The sequence below is a fragment of the Tamandua tetradactyla genome, chromosome 3 (assembly GCF_023851605.1).
Source record: "Tamandua tetradactyla isolate mTamTet1 chromosome 3, mTamTet1.pri, whole genome shotgun sequence".
Lineage (NCBI taxonomy): Eukaryota > Metazoa > Chordata > Mammalia > Pilosa > Myrmecophagidae > Tamandua > Tamandua tetradactyla.
The window spans coordinates 78,863,456-78,885,199 of NC_135329.1; the positions used below are offsets into that span (position 1 = coordinate 78,863,456).

General features: G+C 39.7%; 2 protein-coding genes across 41 annotated transcripts in view; one reads left to right on the forward strand and one right to left on the reverse strand.

The window, feature by feature from the left end:
• LOC143677399 (uncharacterized) overlaps positions 1-9,110 on the reverse strand; it is a 44,653-nt gene extending 35,543 nt beyond the window's left edge. For 3 of the 20 annotated variants that reach the window (XM_077153291.1, XM_077153290.1, XM_077153289.1), the window contains exons 1-5: positions 8,202-8,339; positions 2,556-2,671; positions 1,500-1,570; positions 1,001-1,025; positions 124-194 (exon numbers count right to left, since the gene is read on the reverse strand). In XM_077153291.1, coding sequence (XP_077009406.1) covers positions 124-194; positions 1,001-1,025; positions 1,500-1,570; positions 2,556-2,671; positions 8,202-8,218 — 300 coding nt within the window. In that variant the 5' untranslated portion in view covers positions 8,219-8,339. The other 17 variants (XR_013172591.1, XR_013172592.1, XM_077153298.1 and 14 more) reach the window with 16 other exon arrangements.
• Positions 8,316-21,744, forward strand: part of LOC143677397 (uncharacterized) — a 29,167-nt gene continuing 15,738 nt past the window's right edge. Inside the window, exons 1-10 of one of the 21 annotated variants that reach the window (XM_077153285.1) lie at positions 8,319-8,352; positions 9,569-9,794; positions 12,890-12,984; positions 15,094-15,209; positions 16,195-16,265; positions 16,740-16,764; positions 17,571-17,641; positions 18,079-18,103; positions 19,951-20,021; positions 20,485-20,509. In XM_077153285.1, coding sequence (XP_077009400.1) covers positions 15,182-15,209; positions 16,195-16,265; positions 16,740-16,764; positions 17,571-17,641; positions 18,079-18,103; positions 19,951-20,021; positions 20,485-20,509 — 316 coding nt within the window. In that variant the 5' untranslated portion in view covers positions 8,319-8,352; positions 9,569-9,794; positions 12,890-12,984; positions 15,094-15,181. The other 20 variants (XM_077153275.1, XM_077153278.1, XM_077153269.1 and 17 more) reach the window with 20 other exon arrangements.

Consider the following 21,744-nt stretch of genomic DNA (forward strand, 5'->3'; position numbering starts at 1 on the left):
TCCCCCAGAACAGTAGCTCATATCTAAAATGTACATCATTTTATTTTAAGAGCTATACTCACATGAAAACTGATGTATATGAGCAAGGAACATTTCTATCTTAGAGAAAACAGATGACCTTACCTCGTCATTAGAGGCAGCATCCTCAGCAGCCCTGTCTCTAGGAGCCTCCTCTGCCAGGTCCTCCAGGGGAGCTAGGGGGACACAGAGTCATCATCAGCACATTGTGTGTGCAGATCACACATTATTCAGGAAACTCTGTTTGACTTGGACAAGGGGTTCTGGTGTATGGGCCTGCTGAGTTAGAATGCATGGACTGTGTTGCTCTTGGTCTTCCTATGTAGAAGAAAGAGAGATGAAGGCGAGCAAGGAGAAAGTAATAGGGAATAGATGCCTTGGACTTGTAACTAAAGAGAATCTATTTCTATCACCTAGAAAACTTACACAGTGCACTTCATGTTCTGGGATGCTATAACACAAATGCCCTCATAAAAATGTATCAGTGATAAATACATGAGATTGGGGCCATTTATGTGCATGTCCCTTTCTCCTTCTGAGTTGTGTATCTTATAGTAAACAAACCCACCACATATACATGTAATGAACATTGAATGAGTTAGTATATATGTAAACTGTCAGATAAAGTTATATTCTTGCCGTAGTTGACCCTGGGAATTGTTCTGTGTAAATAGGACCTATATCTCAGACAAATATCCATAAACATCTTCACAACCATTACACATTGACTTCCTCATTGACAGCTTGTGACTCCAATCATGCTAATACATTCCACCCAAAGAGAACCTAGCTCCATTTAGGGACTGTAGAAACAGGAGCAGTTCTTTGCCTGGAGATCAGTTTCTCTCACCACAACCCCATTCTCCCTCCCACATGGAATCGGTATCTACCATGGCTCTCCACAATAAAGCTAGCAAGGGAGTCCCATCATACTCCTCTAGATTTCTTTCCTCTGCCTGTGAGTGATTTCAGAGTAACGCACCTTTTTCTGGTGTTCTGGAGGCCACCTATAAAGAAGGAATAGAAACCCTGTAAGAATCATATCATGCTATGCAGTCTTTGCAGAGGTCTTTTCTCTTAGTTGCACTAGAAAATGACATATGAAACCTTGAGCCACTCAAAGAGCACAAAAGGAAGAGTTAAGCCCATATAATAGTCATGAGCCTTCCTAAAGGATGTTTCTTTTAATCTATTTCTGTGGTAAATCATTTATTCTTAATGCAAAGAATAATTGAATGTCACCAAGGAAAGCCCCTCTACCATGTATTTGTCGTACACTCTCAATTCTGATGCTACCAATGTTGGATGCTCTTCTGGAATCAGTTTTCAGTGGGTCAGAGATTCCCCTGACTCCTCCACCAAGTAGACAGTACCTACATTCTATAGAGTTCGTGATAAGGTTTTCAAATCTAAACTAAATCGAAAAATAAATTAACCAAGACAGCAGTTTTTGTATTAGAAACCAAGAAATGCATATTTACCTCACTGTTCAATGAGGTCTCCACAGCCACCTCAGCATTAGGTTCCTCCTCCAATGGGGCCACTCTGTGAGCTTGGTGGATAGAGAGTAACTGTCAGTACATTGATGGTGCTTCTCCTGAATGACTAAGGCAACTGCACTTGACTTTGACAAAAGTCCTCTGTTGATGGATTTTGATGGCTAGCTATCATGAGCTGAGGTACTTCTGGGCCATCTGCTTCCTAAATTGGACTACTTTCTCATCTGCATACATTAGCTCTTTTACTGCGTGTGTTACTCTCTGTGTACTTGCTTACCTATCTGTCCCTGAATGTTCATTTTTATGTCTATGGCTTTGGGTTGAAACACAGGGTACACATTGGTTAGTTGAGAAAAACTTACCATCTTTTACCCATGCTTAACTCTCGGGGGGAATGGCTTTGGTAAAAGTCTACCTCATTATATCTGTAAAATGGGGATTAGGGGTAACCGACTAGTATGAAAGGAAATGTGTGTTGTAATTCAAAAATTGACTGTTAAACATACACGTTCTTAAGATGTTTTGAATACTTCTAATGAGAATGAACAAGGTCCCCAAATATATTGAACTAAGTGTACATGTCAAGAAAAAACAGCAGGAAGGCATGATAAAAACAAAGGTAGTAACCCTTCATTGTGTGAAATGCCTCTCTACCCATCTGAAGCAAGGCAGATTCACTCCAAATTTCTGAAATGAATAGTTTACCATGTCTTGTCCTTAATGAGTACAAAAGTATAGTAAAATAGACATCACCATATTCTCCCTAGAGTAAAACTAATGTGGAGGGTAAGCGATGGGCCAGGGCATCAAAGGAGTACTGCATTTTTCTAAGTGTAGATTAATTTTAAAAGTAACCAGAATGTAAGAAAATTAAAAAAAGAAACTACAAGTAAGGGAGGAAACAAAACTATGAAACACATCTAAGATGGGTAGATATGGGGAGGACAAACTGAAGAAAGGAAGAGAAATAATTTGCAAAAAGATTAACTTTGCCCATTTGGGTAGTTGAATTGATTAAGCAGGCCAATATGAGAATACCTCTTGAGCAGCAATTCAGATTCCCCATGTCTTTTGATGAGCTGAGAGCTTCTCTTCCCACTCCCAGCCTTGAGTCTCTCTGCACACAGAGTGACAGTTGGGTCCGTGAGCCACATCTGCATCATTTGAGAACCACAGTGACAGGTCATCACAGAATGTTCAGCGTGCATGTGTTCTTTACCTTGAGGGGTCCAACTGCTGCTTTCTAGACATGGGTGTTTTCACACTGACACACGGTTAAGAGAAAATGTTTGGTTTTAAGCACTGCATCCAGCATCCACATATTATTATGGTTTGATTTTGAAAATAACTTTTTTTGAGAGAAAATGGCCTGCTCTCCCTCCCATATGTAGTCAGTACTGAGACTGCAGGGTGAAGAGCAACATGCTGACATGGTCAGAAGAAATAGAAATTTCTTTCTTGATTTGAAATCCCAAACTTTATACATTTCTAATATTCCTGAGTCACCAAGGATTTCTAGAAGAAATCATTCAAATTCGTTCTGGAGGAGATAAAAAGCAGCATCAAAATAAATTCATTTTGAAAGATGATATTTCCTTCTCTAAGAATATAATTATCAAATTGTATATATCTCTCTTTAATCATCTCTGTATATTACCGATTTTTCCCCTTTCTCCAACTATTTCTATACATTTAGCTTCCTTTTGATCTCTATAATTCATTAAGCAGTGTCTCTATCATTGTGCACGTGAATGGTTGGCTTTCACCAAGTAATTAAAAAGAGAAATTGGTATATTATCACCAATGCTTTCCTGTTATGGATTAACATTTGGATGAACTCATATAATTAAGGTAAATGGAGGATCAGTTGTGAGTTTGGCTCATATATCGACACAAAAATGCATAAATTTTTGTTATCTGATCATGAAATCTACCTCTATGGAGGGATATGATCTGTCCCCAAATATGTGGGAAAAGTGAAAATTTTAGAATGAAGATGTTCTATTCTGCCAACGTGCAACACCGCAGAGGTGGAATGGCTTTGAATAAAAGGGGATTTATTTAGTTAAAAAAGCATACTTCTTCAGAGGAAACAAAGCTAACTCTCATCTGAGGTTCTCTCTTACACAAGAAGGCACAGAGTTTGCTCTGCTGGCCTTCTCTTCAGGCCCCTGTGTTCAAATAGCTTTCTCTGGGGTGACTCCTTCCTGCATCTCCATACACCTGAGCTGAGCTTGAGTGCTGAGATAAGGTATGCTGAGGTGCTTGGGCTGTGCTGTGCTGAGCTCTGTCATCTAAGCATCCAGCCAATTAAATAAAACATCATTCATTTGAGCAGGCACTCCCTCTAGCTGATTGCAGATGTACTCAGAGAGAGATGAGCATTCACATGCCATTGGCTCATGTCCACAGCAAGGAAACTAGGCACCTTCACCTGGCCAAATGGACACCTGAACCTAACTACCCCAGAAGATGAAGGAGCGGTCCTGTTTAAAATAAAGAACATACCCCTTATGGTAAAAAACAAACAAACAAACAAGCAAACAAAAAAACACTACTGTACAAATGACCATCGTTTCTGATTCATCTGAAATATCTAAAACCACTAAATCATATAGGTCATTGACGAGGTATAAAAGCTGCTGCATCAGGCATGCCAGAGTAGTTTAGTGGTGGAATTCTGGCCTGCCATGTGGGAGACCCAGGTTCGATTCCTGGCCCATGCGCTTCCCAAAAATAAGCAAACAAAGAAATCAACCAAACAAAAATTTAATAAATGGTACTGCAATAATGGACTACTCACATGACTTAGAAAAAGGATGATGATATGTGCCCCTGCCATACAGCATACAAAAGAAAAAAACCTGCTGCATGACAGATGTTCTCATATTTTCTCCAGAGTTTTAACCCCCTGAGAGAGTTGATTAAATATATGTGGAAGTGAACAAACAATACTATTTTGCCATAACAGAATTTCACAGACCCCTAGCATGACAAAAAATTTACATGTACTGATTTGAAAAATAAAGCAACTGTGTATCAGGTTCACACATGAATGTCAAATTGGAAGGGAAAATGAAAAACAATTCAGAAATATGTACTTAAAATGTAACCATTCTGTTGCAGGTGCAGTCTTTGAAAGCCCTGTAGTTCAGGCTTCCCTGCTTTGGAGAACAGTTAGATGAAGAAGAGGACTCTCCTCCCTCCTGCCACCTAACTGGCCACAGTAAGTGGAGAATCAATGAGTAAATATACTTGAAAACTGACCAGCATGGTGTCACTCCTCCTGGAATTTTCAATTAATGTATCCGCCTTCCTATGTGGAAATGTAACAGAGCTTTTCCAGCAGTATACCTGGATAGCTGCAGAGCAGGGAAGGAAAGAAACTCAGATTTTAGTGTGCATTCTTTGTACCTTTTCATTTTAGTTCAAGTGTATTATTCTTGTTGCTGTTACTGTGCAAAAACCCTGTTTCACAAGAGAATAGCATATAATCCCCATTTTCTTTGCTCAGGCAGGAATTTCCAGTGCTGCATAATGATGTCTGGGCCTGAGCAGAGAAAGCCCCCTGGCTGGGGTATTTTTTCAGCCAGGGAATGGAAACGCCTGGGTCAATGGTACTCACAGGTTGAAGCACAGTCTGGAGGACCTATGTGAGGCCTCCACATTGGCCAAAGCTACCAGGTAACAGGGCAGTCTCAGGGCCTTTAGACCCTTCCCAGTGGCTGAGGTCTTCCCAGGGGAGTGGGCAAACATGAACCAGGCAGAGGGGCATGGCCTTTCACCATAAGCATGAATGCTTCCATGACATTTCTGTGAATGACAAGTGATCACTAGTGTCAGATTTCCTTAAAGGGCTCCTAATGGAACGTATGTCATAAAATGGAAAACCAGTTTTAAAACATACATCCACCTGATTTTTTTTTAAAAAAAAACCCAAAAACATAGTCTCAGGGTGCCACTGCAAAATCTGTGACACCAGAGACATAGTCTCTATCACAGGACCATGCGTTAGGAAAACATGTTTGATTCTTGCATTGTGTGCCACTAGTTGTACGAGAAGTACATACACATCTAAGGGTCTGTAGAGGACAAGCATGAGGACTTTTAAAGGTAAAGTTTACCATAGATGAATGCTGTATGAAGTCACTGTTCCTCCATGCCAAGATCAGGATATTTAGTGTATATTCTCTCAAAGCTTCCTGAACTTTTCTTTCAAAGCAATGCATATATTTGTAAATACTAATATATTTGTGTAGTTTGCATAGGGATCACTTTCCCTGTGACCTTGAAGCCCTGTGAGGGCAGAGAACATCGTGCTTTTGTTTCTCATCAGTTTTTAATGCATAGCGACTAGCACATAGAAGGAGATCCATAGATGTACCTGCTGTTTGTTGCCTCAGTTTCCACTTTTAACAGTTTCCCACACAAAATGCAAAGGCTTCCCATAGCCTTCCACTTAACTTCCAAGTGTATTGCATGCTCTCACAGTCCCTGTAGACCTTTGACCCAGAATCTCCCATCACCTAAAGGACAGCTATGTCTTTCAAAATATTCCAGTGCTTCAGGCAATACACATGTAGTTGTGGTACATATTTCATGAAAAGATCAGTTGAAACATTCACAAGACAAATTAACTGTGTGTGTCTGATATGCAATAAAAACAGCCATATAGAACTATGATTATCAAACAGAAATTATTTGCAGAAATTTCCACAATTATGTAAAAATATTTTCCCATGCCACAGTGTAAGAAAAAATGTCTAGGTCAATTATAGTTTAAATGTAAAAATGGAAATACACATATAGAAATATTTATGTATTCTTGGAGGATGGAAATTATTTCTTAGGAAAATAGTGATGATCTGATTATAACAGAAAAACATTGATAAGATGGCCTAAGTAAAGTTATCTTATTCCAAAAAAACCATCATAAATGAAATAATTGTACCTAACAAACTAAAAAATTAACTGAAACATGCTGTGACAATTTTTTTCAATATTTCACTTTGAACTCTTAAACTATACACCTAAAATCTAAACTGCGCTGTATGCAAAGTATACGCCAATTATAATGAATTCTTTCATGATGATGAATTATTGTGACTGTATAATATTTATTTTATTTTCTCATCTATTTCCCATGCAATTAGTCTGATCAGTATTTTAAATGTACATCAAAGTACAAGGTCCACCTTCTTAATCCAAAATTTCATTTTGCCAGCTTCTGAATAAGGAGTTCAAAAGTTTGACAAAGGGATCATTATTAATATTTCTCCCACAGTCTTCTGCTAGCAAGATATGAGTAGTCCTCCAAATTGTGAATGCCTTTTCCAGGACATTGTCTCAAACACAAGAAGAAAAGAAAATGTTAGTAATGGATTCAATCATACTATACATATAAGAACTGACAGTTCACCTAGAAAATGTATGGCTCATCCCCTGCAGTATGTCAGCACTATCCAAATGGGCATCTGGCCAACCCAAGGGTATGAGAAGACTATTGCATGGTGACGGAGAGCATCCCATTAGAAATCACACATACCTGGGAAGGTAACTTAGCCCCGCTGTGCCTCGGTCCCCTATTCTGTGGTGTGGACATGTTAATAGGTCCTAAATATTGTTATTATTAATTATCAGTCTATCATTATTTTATGAGGCTTAAATTGAGTAAATCCAATTAAACCCTTTAAAATGACTACAATTCATACAGGTTCTCTAAGTTCAGTTGTTAAATATTTTGAAGAACAAGCAGGTAATGTGGCATTGGTTGCCTCTAGAGAAGGATTCTTGGGTGACATAAGGATGGGAGGGGATGGATACTGATGTTCATCTTTTACATGGGTTCTATGCTGTACAGATCATAGTGAATATCTGTTATCAAAATAGTTAAGTGCACTGAAGTTTAGAGAATGTAGGTGACTTTCCAGACTCAAAATGTTGATTTGTGTTGTACCTGGGGCAGGATCTGTGGCAAGTGCCCCAAATATCCAAAACCTCAATAATAACTATTATTACCCTGAACCCCTGGACCTCTGAACCAAGAGTACCCACCACTCTCTGTTGGGGATTGAATCATGTTCCCCCAGAATTAATATGTCCAACTCTTAATCCCCAATCCTCTGGATGTAAATTCATTTGGACATGGGTCCTTTCCCGTGGTAATATTAGTTAAGGTGTGATCCATTTGTTTGAGGGTTGCTTTTAATCTGGTGTGTCTGCAGTCCTTATGATAAAAGGAATTTTAATACAGAAGTAGATGACAGAAGAAGGATAAGCCAGAGACTTTGAGATATTGCTATTGTGATGGAGAATTGTTAAAGACTTTGGAAATGCATGACATTGGTGGCACATTGATTTTGGCTAGCCTACCAAACCATGACACATAAATTCCTGTGTCTTAAGCCAGCCAGTGAGTGATATTTGTCAAAGCAGCCCTGGCAAATGAAGACACTCACTTTCCTAAACTTTTCTGCAGCAAAGCTGCTAGGGAGAGAGGATTGATGTCCTTCATTAATTGCCTGAAACAGCCAAACTGCCCAAATCTTGACCCAACCTCATTCCTCTACATTTCAATCCCTGACCTGAAATGTAATACAATTTTTCCCCAAATGAAGTGCTTCTGAAGGTTCAGGTGATTTAAAAATATGTGGCCATCTGGCCATTCTCCCCCTACACTTTCACCTTTTCAGTTTCCTCATGTGAACCTCCCTCGGAATCAGTGACCACCCCGGGTGAGCAGTGGTCCGTTAGGCTCCTGTACTGGCTCAGAACCCTGGACGTTGCAGACCAACTGCCACATGAGAACTCCACAGTGAATTAACTTCACCTTCAAGTGAACACTCCTGGATGGGCAGTTGATGCTCATCATCTGGCTGAGTCATCTGCTGAGCTGGAGTTCATCGGTTTAGTGAGTGAGCTCTGCATGTCTCCCATTGCCTTCCTGAGTAAAGGCTTGCGCACCTGTCTGAGCATCCTGCACTGAAATAAAGAGTGGCTACACTAGTGATTGTTCACCTTCCCTACTCAGGTTCTTCATTTCACAAATTCTGTCCATTCTGGAAGCAATGGGAGTAAAGCTTTCTAGTTCTAATATGCATTTTACTGATGACTTATGATACTGAACATCTTTTCATACTCTTGCTTATGCTGTACATGCTGCAGATGCTATTATGGTTTATAAAAGAAGGCACACTGTGGATTATTTGTCTCTTTCAGAGAGCTCCACATCTGAAGAATTCCAACCTGCTCTCAGCATGATCCCAAATTCCCCAAGGGAGATTCCCAGCCCTGATCTCAGGAGCATTCCATAGTCCAGCTCAGAGACCCTATGTGACTTACAGGAGGTTTGCAACCCTCCATTAAGTAGGAGAATTATATTATCCTGGACAACAAAGAACCCAGTATCCCTCAGAGGAGAGAAAAAGTTCTAGGTCAGCCAGATCTCAAGTGTAATGCTCCTTGTTATATGAATTAACCAATCACAATGTCACAAGAGAGAAAGGTTATGAGTTTTCACAATGCTTGTCTTCTTTCACCAGAGATGGCAGCAACAGAGATTAATTCTATGAGTGCTATGCTAAATAAAAAGAAACACAAAAAGAACACACTATGTAAAATGTGACAAAAAACTGACCCTTTTCCATGCATTAATCTAACCACAGCTTTTTTGATATGTTACATCAATTCACTGTGAATTCAGAAAAGGTTACAAATATGCAAAGGCAGGAATTGCAGTCAACTCTGTTGAAATGGGCTTGAGTGGTGTGAATTGAGGTTCTCCTTTACTCAGGGAGGCAATGGGAGACATGCAGAGCTCACTCACTAAACCAATGAACTCCAGCTCAGCAGATGACTCAGCCAGATGATGAGCATCAACTGCCCATCCAGGAGTGTTCACTTGAAGGTGAAGTTAATTCACTGTGGAGTTCTCATGTGGCAGTTGGTCTGCAACGTCCAGGGTTCTGAGCCAGTACAGGAGCCTAACGGACCACTGCTCACCTGGGGTGGTCACTGATTCCGAGGGAGGTTCACATGAGGAAACTGAAAAGGTGAAGGTGTAGGGGGAGAATGGCCAGATGGCCACATATTTTTAAGTCACCTGAACCTTCAGAAGCACTTCATTTGGGGAAAAATTGTATTACATTTCAGGTCAGGGATTGAAATGTAGAGGAATGAGGTTGGGTCAAGATTTGGGCAGTTTGGCTGTTTCAGGCAATTAATGAAGGACATCAATCCTCTCTCCCTAGCAGCTTTGCTGCAGAAAAGTTTAGGAAAGTGAGTGTCTTCATTTGCCAGGGCTGCTTTGACAAATATCACTCACTGGCTGGCTTAAGACACAGGAATTTATGTGTCATGGTTTGGTAGGCTAGCCAAAATCAATGTGCCACCAATGTCATGCATTTCCAAAGTCTTTAACAATTCTCCATCACAATAGCAATATCTCAAAGTCTCTGGCTTATCCTTCTTCTGTCATCTACTTCTGTATTAAAATTCCTTTTATCATAAGGACTGCAGACACACCAGATTAAAAGCAACCCTCAAACAAATGGATCACACCTTAACTAATATTACCACGGGAAAGGACCCATGTCCAAATGAATTTACATCCAGAGGATTGGGGATTAAGAGTTGGACATATTAATTCTGGGGGAACATGATTCAATCCCCAACAGAGAGTGGTGGGTACTCTTGGTTCAGAGGTCCAGGGGTTCAGGGTAATAATAGTTATTATTGAGGTTTTGGATATTTGGGGCACTTGCCACAGATCCTGCCCCAGGTACAACACAAATCAACATTTTGAGTCTGGAAAGTCACCTACATTCTCTAAACTTCAGTGCACTTAACTATTTTGATAACAGATATTCACTATGATCTGTACAGCATAGAACCCATGTAAAAGATGAACATCAGTATCCATCCCCTCCCATCCTTATGTCACCCAAGAATCCTTCTCTAGAGGCAACCAATGCCACATTACCTGCTTGTTCTTCAAAATATTTAACAACTGAACTTAGAGAACCTGTATGAATTGCAGTAATTTTAAAGGGTTTAATTGGATTTTCTCAATTTAAGCCTCATAAAATAATGATAGACTGATAATTAATAATAACAATATTTAGGACCTATTAACATGTCCACACCACAGAATAGGGGACCGAAGCACAGCGGGGCTAAGTTACCTTCCCAGGTACATGTGATTTCTAATGGGATGCTCTCCGTCACCATGCAGTAGTCTTCTCATACCCTTGGGTTGGCCAGATGCCCATTTGGATAGTGCTGACACACTGCAGGGGATGAGCCGTACATTTTCTAGATGAACTGTCAGTTCTTATATGTATAGTATGATTGAATCCATTACTAACATTTTCTTTTCTTCTTGTGCTTGAGACAATGTCCTGGAAAAGGCATTCACAATTTGTAGGACTACTCATATCTTGCTAGCAGAAGACTGTGGGAGAAATATTAATAATGATCCCTTTGTCAAACTTTTGAACTCCTTATTCAGAAGCTGGCAAAATGAAATTTTGGATTAAGAAGGTGGACCTTGTACTTTGATGTACATTTAAAATACTGATCAGACTAATTGCATGGGAAATAGATGAGAAAATAAAATAAATATTATACAGTCATAATAATTCATCATTATGAATGAAAGAATTCATTATAATTGGCGTATACTTTGTATACAGCGCAGTTTAGATTTTAGGTGTATAGTTTAAGAGTTCAAAGTGAAATATTGAAAAAAATTGTCACAGCATGTTTCAGTTAATTTTTTAGTTTGTTAGGTACAATTATTTCATTTATGATGGTTTTTTTGGAATAAGATAACTTTACTTAGGCCATCTTATCAATGTTTTTCTGTTATAACCAGATCATCACTATTTTCCTAAGAAATAATTTCCATCCTCCAAGAATACGTAAATATTTCTATATGTGTATTTCCATTTTTACATTTAAACTATAATTGACCTAGACATTTTTTCTTACACTGTGGCATGGGAAAATATTTTTACATAATTGTGGAAATTTCTGCAAATAATTTCTGTTTGATAATCATAGTTCTATATGGCTGTTTTTATTGCATATCAGACACACACAGTTAATTTGTCTTGTGAATGTTTCACTGATCTTTTCATGAAATATGTACCACAACTACATGTGTATTGCCTGAAGCACTGGAATATTTTGAAAGACATAGCTGTCCTTTAGGTGATGGGAGATTCTGGGTCAAAGGTCTACAGGGACTGTGAGAGCATGCAATACACTTGGAAGTTAAGTGGAAGGCTATGGGAAGCCTTTGCATTTTGTGTGGGAAACTGTTAAAAGTGGAAACTGAGGCAACAAACAGCAGGTACATCTATGGATCTCCTTCTATGTGCTAGTCGCTATGCATTAAAAACTGATGAGAAACAAAAGCACGATGTTCTCTGCCCTCACAGGGCTTCAAGGTCACAGGGAAAGTGATCCCTATGCAAACTACACAAATATATTAGTATTTACAAATATATGCATTGCTTTGAAAGAAAAGTTCAGGAAGCCTTGAGAGAATATACACTAAATATCCTGATCTTGGCATGGAGGAACAGTGACTTCATACAGCATTCATCTATGGTAAACTTTACCTTTAAAAGTCCTCATGCTTGTCCTCTACAGACCCTTAGATGTGTATGTACTTCTCGTACAACTAGTGGCACACAATGCAAGAATCAAACATGTTTTCCTAACGCATGGTCCTGTGATAGAGACTATGTTTCTGGTGTCACAGATTTTGCAGTGGCACCCTGAGACTATGTTTTTGGGTTTTTTTTTAAAAATCAGGTGGATGTATGTTTTAAAACTGGTTTTCCATTTTATGACATACGTTCCATTAGGAGCCCTTTAAGGAAATCTGACACTAGTGATCACTTGTCATTCACAGAAATGTCATGGAAGCATTCATGCTTATGGTGAAAGGCCATGCCCCTCTGCCTGGTTCATGTTTGCCCACTCCCCTGGGAAGACCTCAGCCACTGGGAAGGGTCTAAAGGCCCTGAGACTGCCCTGTTACCTGGTAGCTTTGGCCAATGTGGAGGTCTCACATAGGTCCTCCAGACTGTGCTTCAACCTGTGAGTACCATTGACCCAGGCGTTTCCATTCCCTGGCTGAAAAAATACCCCAGCCAGGGGGCTTTCTCTGCTCAGGCCCAGACATCATTATGCAGCACTGGAAATTCCTACCTGAGCAAAGAAAATGGGGATTATATGCTATTCTCTTGTGAAACAGGGTTTTTGCACAGTAACAGCAACAAGAATAATACACCTGAACTAAAATGAAAAGGTACAAAGAATGCACACTAAAATCTGAGTTTCTTTCCTTCCCTGCTCTGCAGCTATCCAGGTATACTGCTGGAAAAGCTCTGTTACATTTCCACATAGGAAGGCGGATACATTAATTGAAAATTCCAGGAGGAGTGACACCATGCTGGTCAGTTTTCAAGTATATTTACTCATTGATTCTCCACTTACTGTGGCCAGTTAGGTGGCAGGAGGGAGGAGAGTCCTCTTCTTCATCTAACTGTTCTCCAAAGCAGGGAAGCCTGAATTACAGGGCTTTCAAAGACTGCACCTGCAACAGAATGGTTACATTTTAAGTACATATTTCTGAATTGTTTTTCATTTTCCCTTCCAATTTGACATTCATGTGTGAACCTGATACACAGTTGCTTTATTTTTCAAACCAGTACATGTAAAATTTTTGTCATGCTAGGGGCCTGTGAAATTCTGTTATGGCAAAATAGTATTGTTTGTTCACTTCCACATATATTTAATCAACTCTCTCAGGGGGTTAAAACTCTGGAGAAAATATGAGAACATCTGTCATGCAGCAGGTTTTTTTCTTTTGTATGCTGTATGGCAGGGGCACATATCATCATCCTTTTTCTAAGTCATGTGAGTAGTCCATTATTGAAGTACCATTTATTAAACTTTTGTTTGGTTGATTTCTTTGTTTGCTTATTTTTGGGAAGCGCATGGGCCAGGAATCGAACCTGGGTCTCCCACATGGCAGGCAAGAATTCCACCACTAAACTACTCTGGCATGCCTGATGCAGCAGCTTTTATACCTCGTCAATGACCTATATGATTTAGTGGTTTTAGATATTTCAGATGAATCAGCAACGATGGTCATTTGTACAGTAGTGGTTTTTTTGTTTTTTTTGTTTTTTTTTTTTACCATAAGGGGTATGTTCTTTATTTTAAACAGGACCGCTCCTTCATCTTCTGGGGTAGTTAGGTTCAGGTGTCCATTTGGCCAGGTGAAGGTGCCTAGTTTCCTTGCTGTGGACATGAGCCAATGGCATGTGAATGCTCATCTCTCTCTGAGTACATCTGCAATCAGCTAGAGGGAGTGCCTGCTCAAATGAATGATGTTTGATTTAATTGGCTGGATGCTTAGATGACAGAGCTCAGCACAGCACAGCCCAAGCACCTCAGCATACCTTATCTCAGCACTCAAGCTCAGCTCAGGTGTATGGAGATGCAGGAAGGAGTCACCCCAGAGAAAGCTATTTGAACACAGGGGCCTGAGGAGAAGGCCAGCAGAGCAAGCTCTGTGCCTTCTTGTGTAAGAGAGAACCTCAGATGAGAGTTAGCTTTGTTTCCTCTGAAGAAGTATGCTTTTTTAACTAAATAAATCCCCTTTCATTCAAAGCCATTCCACCTCTGCGGTGTTGCACGTTGGCAGAATAGAACATCTTCATTCTAAAATTTTCACTTGTCCCACATATTTGGGGACAGATCATATCCCTCCATAGAGGTAGATTTCATGATCAGATAACAAAAATTTATGCATTTTTGTGTCGATATATGAGCCAAACTCACAACTGATCCTCCATTTACCTTAATTATATGAGTTCATCCAAATGTTAATCCATAACAGGAAAGCATTGGTGATAATATACCAATTTCTCTTTTTAATTACTTGGTGAAAGCCAACCATTCACGTGCACAATGATAGAGACACTGCTTAATGAATTATAGAGATCAAAAGGAAGCTAAATGTATAGAAATAGTTGGAGAAAGGGGAAAAATCGGTAATATACAGAGATGATTAAAGAGAGATATATACAATTTGATAATTATATTCTTAGAGAAGGAAATATCATCTTTCAAAATGAATTTATTTTGATGCTGCTTTTTATCTCCTCCAGAACGAGTTTGAATGATTTCTTCTAGAAATCCTTGGTGACTCAGGCATATTAGAAATGTATAAAGTTTGGGATTTCAAATCAAGAAAGAAATTTCTATTTCTTCTGACCATGTCAGCATGTTGCTCTTCACCCTGCAGTCTCAGTACTGACTACATATGGGAGGGAGAGCAGGCCATTTTCTCTCAAAAAAAGTTATTTTCAAAATCAAACCATAATAATATGTGGATGCTGGATGCAGTGCTTAAAACCAAACATTTTCTCTTAACCGTGTGTCAGTGTGAAAACACCCATGTCTAGAAAGCAGCAGTTGGACCCCTCAAGGTAAAGAACACATGCACGCTGAACATTCTGTGATGACCTGTCACTGTGGTTCTCAAATGATGCAGATGTGGCTCACGGACCCAACTGTCACTCTGTGTGCAGAGAGACTCAAGGCTGGGAGTGGGAAGAGAAGCTCCCAGCTCATCAAAAGACATGGGGAATCTGAATTGCTGCTCAAGAGGTATTCTCATATTGGCCTGCTTAATCAATTCAACTACCCAAATGGGCAAAGTTAATCTTTTTGCAAATTATTTCTCTTCCTTTCTTCAGTTTGTCCTCCCCATATCTACCCATCTTAGATGTGTTTCATAGTTTTGTTTCCTCCCTTACTTGTAGTTTCTTTTTTTAATTTTCTTACATTCTGGTTACTTTTAAAATTAATCTACACTTAGAAAAATGCAGTACTCCTTTGATGCCCTGGCCCATCGCTTACCCTCCACATTAGTTTTTCTCTAGGGAGAATATGGTGATGTCTATTTTACTATACTTTTGTACTCATTAAGGACAAGACATGGTAAACTATTCATTTCAGAAATTTGGAGTGAATCTGCCTTGCTTCAGATGGGTAGAGAGGCATTTCACACAATGAAGGGTTACTACCTTTGTTTTTATCATGCCTTCCTGCTGTTTTTTCTTGACATGTACACTTAGTTCAATATATTTGGGGACCTTGTTCATTCTCATTAGAAGTATTCAAAACATCTTAAGAACGTGTATGTTTAACAGTCAATTTTTGAATTACAACACACATTTCCTTTCATACTAGTCGGTTACCCCTAATCCCCATTTTACAGATATAATGAGGTAGACTTTTACCAAAGCCATTCCCCCCTAGAGTTAAGCATGGGTAAAAGATGGTAAGTTTTTCTCAACTAACCAATGTGTACCCTGTGTTTCAACCCAAAGCCATAGACAGAAAAATGAACATTCAGGGACAGATAGGTAAGCAAGTACACAGAGAGTAACACACGCAGTAAAAGAGCTAATGTATGCAGATGAGAAAGTAGTCCAATTTAGGAAGCAGATGGCCCAGAAGTACCTCAGCTCATGATAGTTAGCCATCAAAATCCATCAACAGAGGACTTTTGTCAAAGTCAAGTGAAGTTGCCTTAGTCATTCAGGAGAAGCACCATCAATGTACTGACAGTTACTCTCTATCCACCAAGGTCACAGAGTGGCCCCATTGGAGGAGGAACCTAATGCTGAGGTGGCTCTGGAGACCTCGTTGAACAGTGAGGTAAATATGCATTTCTTGGTTTCTAATACAAAAACTGCTGTCTTGGTTAATTTATTTTTCAATTTAGTTTAGATTTGAAAACCTTATCACGAACTCTATAGAATGTAGGTACTGTCTACTTGGTGGAGGAGTCAGGGGAATCTCTGACCCACTGAAAACTGATTCCAGAAGAGCATCCAACATTGGTAGCATCAGAATTGAGAGTGTACGACAAATACATGGTAGAGGGGCTTTCCTTGGTGACATTCAATTATTCTTTGCATTAAGAATAAATGATTTACCACAGAAATAGATTAAAAGAAACATCCTTTAGGAAGGCTCATGACTATTATATGGGCTTAACTCTTCCTTTTGTGCTCTTTGAGTGGCTCATGGTTTCATATGTCATTTTCTAGTGCAACTAAGAGAAAAGACCTCTGCAAAGACTGCATAGCATGATATGATTCTTACAGGGTTTCTATTCCTTCTTTATAGGTGGCCTCCAGAACACCAGAAAAAGGTGCGTTACTCTGAAATCACTCACAGGCAGAGGAAAGAAATCTAGAGGAGTATGATGGGACTCCCTTGCTAGCTTTATTGTGGAGAGCCATGGTAGATACCGATTCCATGTGGGAGGGAGAATGGGGTTGTGGTGAGAGAAACTGATCTCCAGGCAAAGAACTGCTCCTGTTTCTACAGTCCCTAAATGGAGCTAGGTTCTCTTTGGGTGGAATGTATTAGCATGATTGGAGTCACAAGCTGTCAATGAGGAAGTCAACGTGTAATGGTTGTGAAGATGTTTATGGATATTTGTCTGAGATATAGGTCCTATTTACACAGAACAATTCCCAGGGTCAACTACGGCAAGAATATAACTTTATCTGACAGTTTACATATATACTAACTCATTCAATGTTCATTACAAGTATATGTGGTGGGTTTGTTTACTATAAGATACACAACTCAGAAGGAGAAAGGGACATGCACATAAATGGCCCCAATCTCATGTATTTATCACTGATACATTTTTATGAGGGCATTTGTGTTATAGCATCCCAGAACATGAAGTGCACTGTGTAAGTTTTCTAGGTGATAGAAATAGATTCTCTTTAGTTACAAGTCCAAGGCATCTATTCCCTATTACTTTCTCCTTGCTCGCCTTCATCTCTCTTTCTTCTACATAGGAAGACCAAGAGCAACACAGTCCATGCATTCTAACTCACCAGGCCCATACACCAGAACCCCTTGTCCAAGTCAAACAGAGTTTCCTGAATAATGTGTGATCTGCACACACAATGTGCTGATGATGACTCTGTGTCCCCCTAGCTCCCCTGGAGGACCTGGCAGAGGAGGCTCCTAGAGACAGGGCTGCTGAGGATGCTGCCTCTAATGACAAGGTAAGGTCATCTGTTTTCTCTAAGATAGAAATGTTCCTTGCTCATATACATCAGTTTTCATGCGAGTATAGCTCTTAAAATAAAATGATGTACATTTTAGATATGAGCTACTGTTCTGGGGGAAGGGAAAGTTGGAGGGGACCATGTATCACTTGATATTAAAAGGCATTAGAAATGGCACCACAGTTTATAAACCAAATGGGAGAAAACTTTTCCCTCAGCAGTCAGTGTTCCTCCTGATGAAGACTTTTGGAATTATCAGTGAGTGAAATGTCCTCCAGGAAAAGCTTAAGCTTTCCCATAGGTGACTTCAATACTTACCTATGGGACCTTGAGTTTATCATGGTTTTCCATTGATTTTATACAATATCAAGATCTGAGCAAACATGACACAGCACGGCCTGATCCTCACTGTATTTTCTCTTCTCTGATTGCAGGTGACCTTGAATGCAAATGACAAGGGTAGGTATTCTGAGCTCATCCAACTAATGTTGGAAGAACTTAAGTTAAAACAGAGGGCTTCCTATATGCTTTAGTCTACAGAACTGAAACCTGATTTTGCCTTCACAGGGAATGAAGATTGGGGGTAAAAGAAAAACTTTCAGTTAAAGAATCATCCATATTTCTATAGTTCCTGGCAATATGTGTGTGCTCCTTTTAGGTGCTGCAGGTTTCAGAGCATGGGGGCTGAGGGAAATCTGTATGTAAATCTCTGAGGTGTGATCGTGAGGTGTGAGTGTGTAGGGGTGTCTGTGTACAGTTCCACAGGTGATACATCCTGCTTACATTGGACAATAGCAGTGACAACTTTTTCAAATATGTCCCATTAACCCTACGCATATCATGTATACTAGTTTATTCTAACCTCACTCTAGCTGCACCTGGGGGTCTGCTTCCTATACTCATGAACCAGATAGAGAAAGTGAGATGCAGAGATGAAAGGCCCAAGCTCTCCTGTTCCTAAGTTGGGAGGTCCTAAATGTGAACCCAGGCTTGCAGTCACAATGCTAATGATTTAACATTCAACAAAGCAACAGGTAGACACTGAGAAAGGGAGTTGCAGCATCTGTGTATGCACATGGTATAACCTGAGCCTACAGAGGCCAAATATGCCCACCATCTTAAAGTAACCTCAGTGCACCCACCCACAGCCTACGCAGCTAGAACTGTGATTACTGCTGACTTTGGCTTAGTTATCTGTGACAAGAGGACATAGGAAGCTCACATCCAGTCAGACAAAAATTCTGAGCTCTGAGGCATCATGTAGGACAACCTCCTCAATCAGCATGACTGAGGGCACAGTTCAGCAGTTCATCACAAGCAGACAGGCAATGCAAACATAGTATATTGTATTTGATAGCATCATTGGTATGAACCCTAGAGATCCTCAAATCTGTGACACGCAATTGGGTCACTGATGGATAAAAACTCAAATAAAATGGAATGATATCTTAATGTTTTCTATGTTAATTTTTTTACTTAATAAAAAAATTTGAAAAAAAAAAAAACAACTCAAATAAGACTTAACACCTCACCTGGGTCCAATTCCCTTGCTGAAACGCTCCTAGACACTTAGCTTAGACAGCACCACCACTCAACTAATGCATCTTCTGTAATGTCCATCCCATTGCTGAGGCCTAGTGATGGACAACCAATAAGTTAATGAATACATACACGTGGTATAGAAAAGGAAGACTGAACAAAAACAATGTGATTAATAAGGAATGAAGAAATGAACAGATTTTGGTATTTTGAAATCTTCTATAATTGATTATCTTTACAAGAAACTATTGGTGAACAAATGAAAAAAAAAAAAAAGCATTGCCAGGAATTGAATCCACTCCATCAACAAGGTTGCTTCTAATAAATGGAGAATTCCAGTATACTATATGGTAAATGTACTGTATATTTGGATTGATGGAGGTTGAATTAGCCTATAAGTTGTGGAGGAAATACTGGCAATGTAGGTGAGATACTAAATAAACAGGAAGTGTTATGGGACTCTGTCTTGGAGTCATAGTGTATATTTAAGCATCATTCATAGACTGACTTTGACTATTACAGATCTACATAGGAATTTACAGCTATTTTCATTAGCTATAACTCTTAAGACTTTGATTCTTGTTTCTTTCCTGCTAATGTCCTTGCCATCCTCATTTCATTATAGAAGATGCCCACTCAGCAGCTTTCACCATGCTTGATAAACTACCAACCCTTTACACCCTAATATCTTGTACAAGGCAAGAATACTCCCTGAGTAATTCAAGAATAACAAAACAATATGCTGAGAGTCACTTTGTGTCCCCTAGCTCCCCAGGACCAGCTGATGGTAGCAGTTCCAAGGAACCAAGGGGATGATGAGACGTCATACAATGACAAGGTGAGGTAGCTCTTTTTTTTTCAAAGGTAGAGGGTTGCCTTTTTTGTTTAATTACTTTACAACTGTTTTCCTGTAAGGATGCCTACCCATGTACATTATTGATAATATACACAATTTCTTTGGGTGGAGAGTTGAGTGGGAACTTCTTCTAAATGCTCCATGATTCCAGAAGGTTCTCACAAATGGGAGCAGTATGTTATCAACTGTAAAGTAGGTGGCCTTTCTCTATGCAGCAATTTATCCCTTGGATTAAGAATTTTATATCAGCAACCAAAATGGTCTTCAGATGTACATGTCTAGGAAAAGCTTGTGAATTCAAGACATGCCTGTGATGCTGGCTTATGGGGCATTTGGCTTCAACACTGTTCCTATCTGCTTTTCTAATGGATCAAAACAGAAAAATTCCTGTTCAAATAGAAAACAGACCATTATTTGATCTTCACAGGGTTTTCTCTCATTGCAGGTGGCAACAGGAACAAGTGAAATTGGTATGTATGTAGAACCCCTGACTTGTGGAAAAACGGGGATCAAAAAATAACCAAGGCAGTGCCTGGACAGCCATTGTGAGTCCAGCTCCTGGTGGGAAGGATGTTTGGGGTTGCCATCAACGAAAAGAACTGTCCAGGGGAATGAATATGGGCATACTCTACATTCCTGAAAGGAGCTGTATTCCCTCTAGGTGGCATAGATTTGTGAGTATGGGGATGATGGGGCATCAAGGTTTAAGTCTATGTGGTATGAGTGTGAACGTGGCTTAAGGAGAGGAACATTACTGTGTGTGCTCTCCAAGACCGTTGTTCAACTTAGACTGACTGGACAATAGCCATTGTGAAGTTGCTCCAAAGAAATCCCACGATGTCTGACACATTGTGCATGTTAACTCATAAAATCCTTGGCACAGTCATTCCTGAGATGATTTTCACTCTCCCCATCCTTTACATGGAGGTTTGCAGTTTACTGACACAAAATTTCACATCCCTAAGTGGAACAGCCAAAATGTGAACACAGACATGTTGCTTATGTTCTAATCCTCTGAAATACTGACTTGCACTTATCTCACACTTACGGGTCATTGGGAACCATGCAAGGGGATTCCATGATCTAAGTAAATGCCAAGAAGGGCCCAAGCATACAGGGATCCTAAATACTGCTCTTCCATATTTGGTAAACTAAGGGGCCACATAACACAGGTTAGCATTAGGTGCATTTTATCAGATAGTTAGACATGGCTATAGATATAGTGTGAAAAGCACACAGAAATCCGCACATTTCTGGCCAGGTTTGGACAGTTGTGATGCATCAGTTTGACAAGGTGGTCCACTATCAGTGCTGGGTCACTTATAAGTACACAGTCCATGCAGACAAGAATCACAAAGATAGTTTCCTGTTTGGCAACTTCATGAACTCATGCCCTACAGATGATCAGACTTGTGGGCTGCATATTTGAAAGACAGTAGCCAATAAGATCTCAAACTCCCACTAAGTAATTAGCCTAATGTTCATCACCCTTCTTGCATCTCTCTGGTAAAGCTGGTTTAGAGCCTTCATGTTTAACTTTTGCCTCCTTTGTAATAACCATCCCAATGTGGGCTGGTTAGTGTGAGTATGGAGTGCACATCACTCATTGAATGCACATAAGGGGTAATGAAAAACAAGACAAAAGGAAAATATATCGTGAGCATGGTTAGTTTTAAGAAGTAGCGCATCAGTATCATGAAAGGTC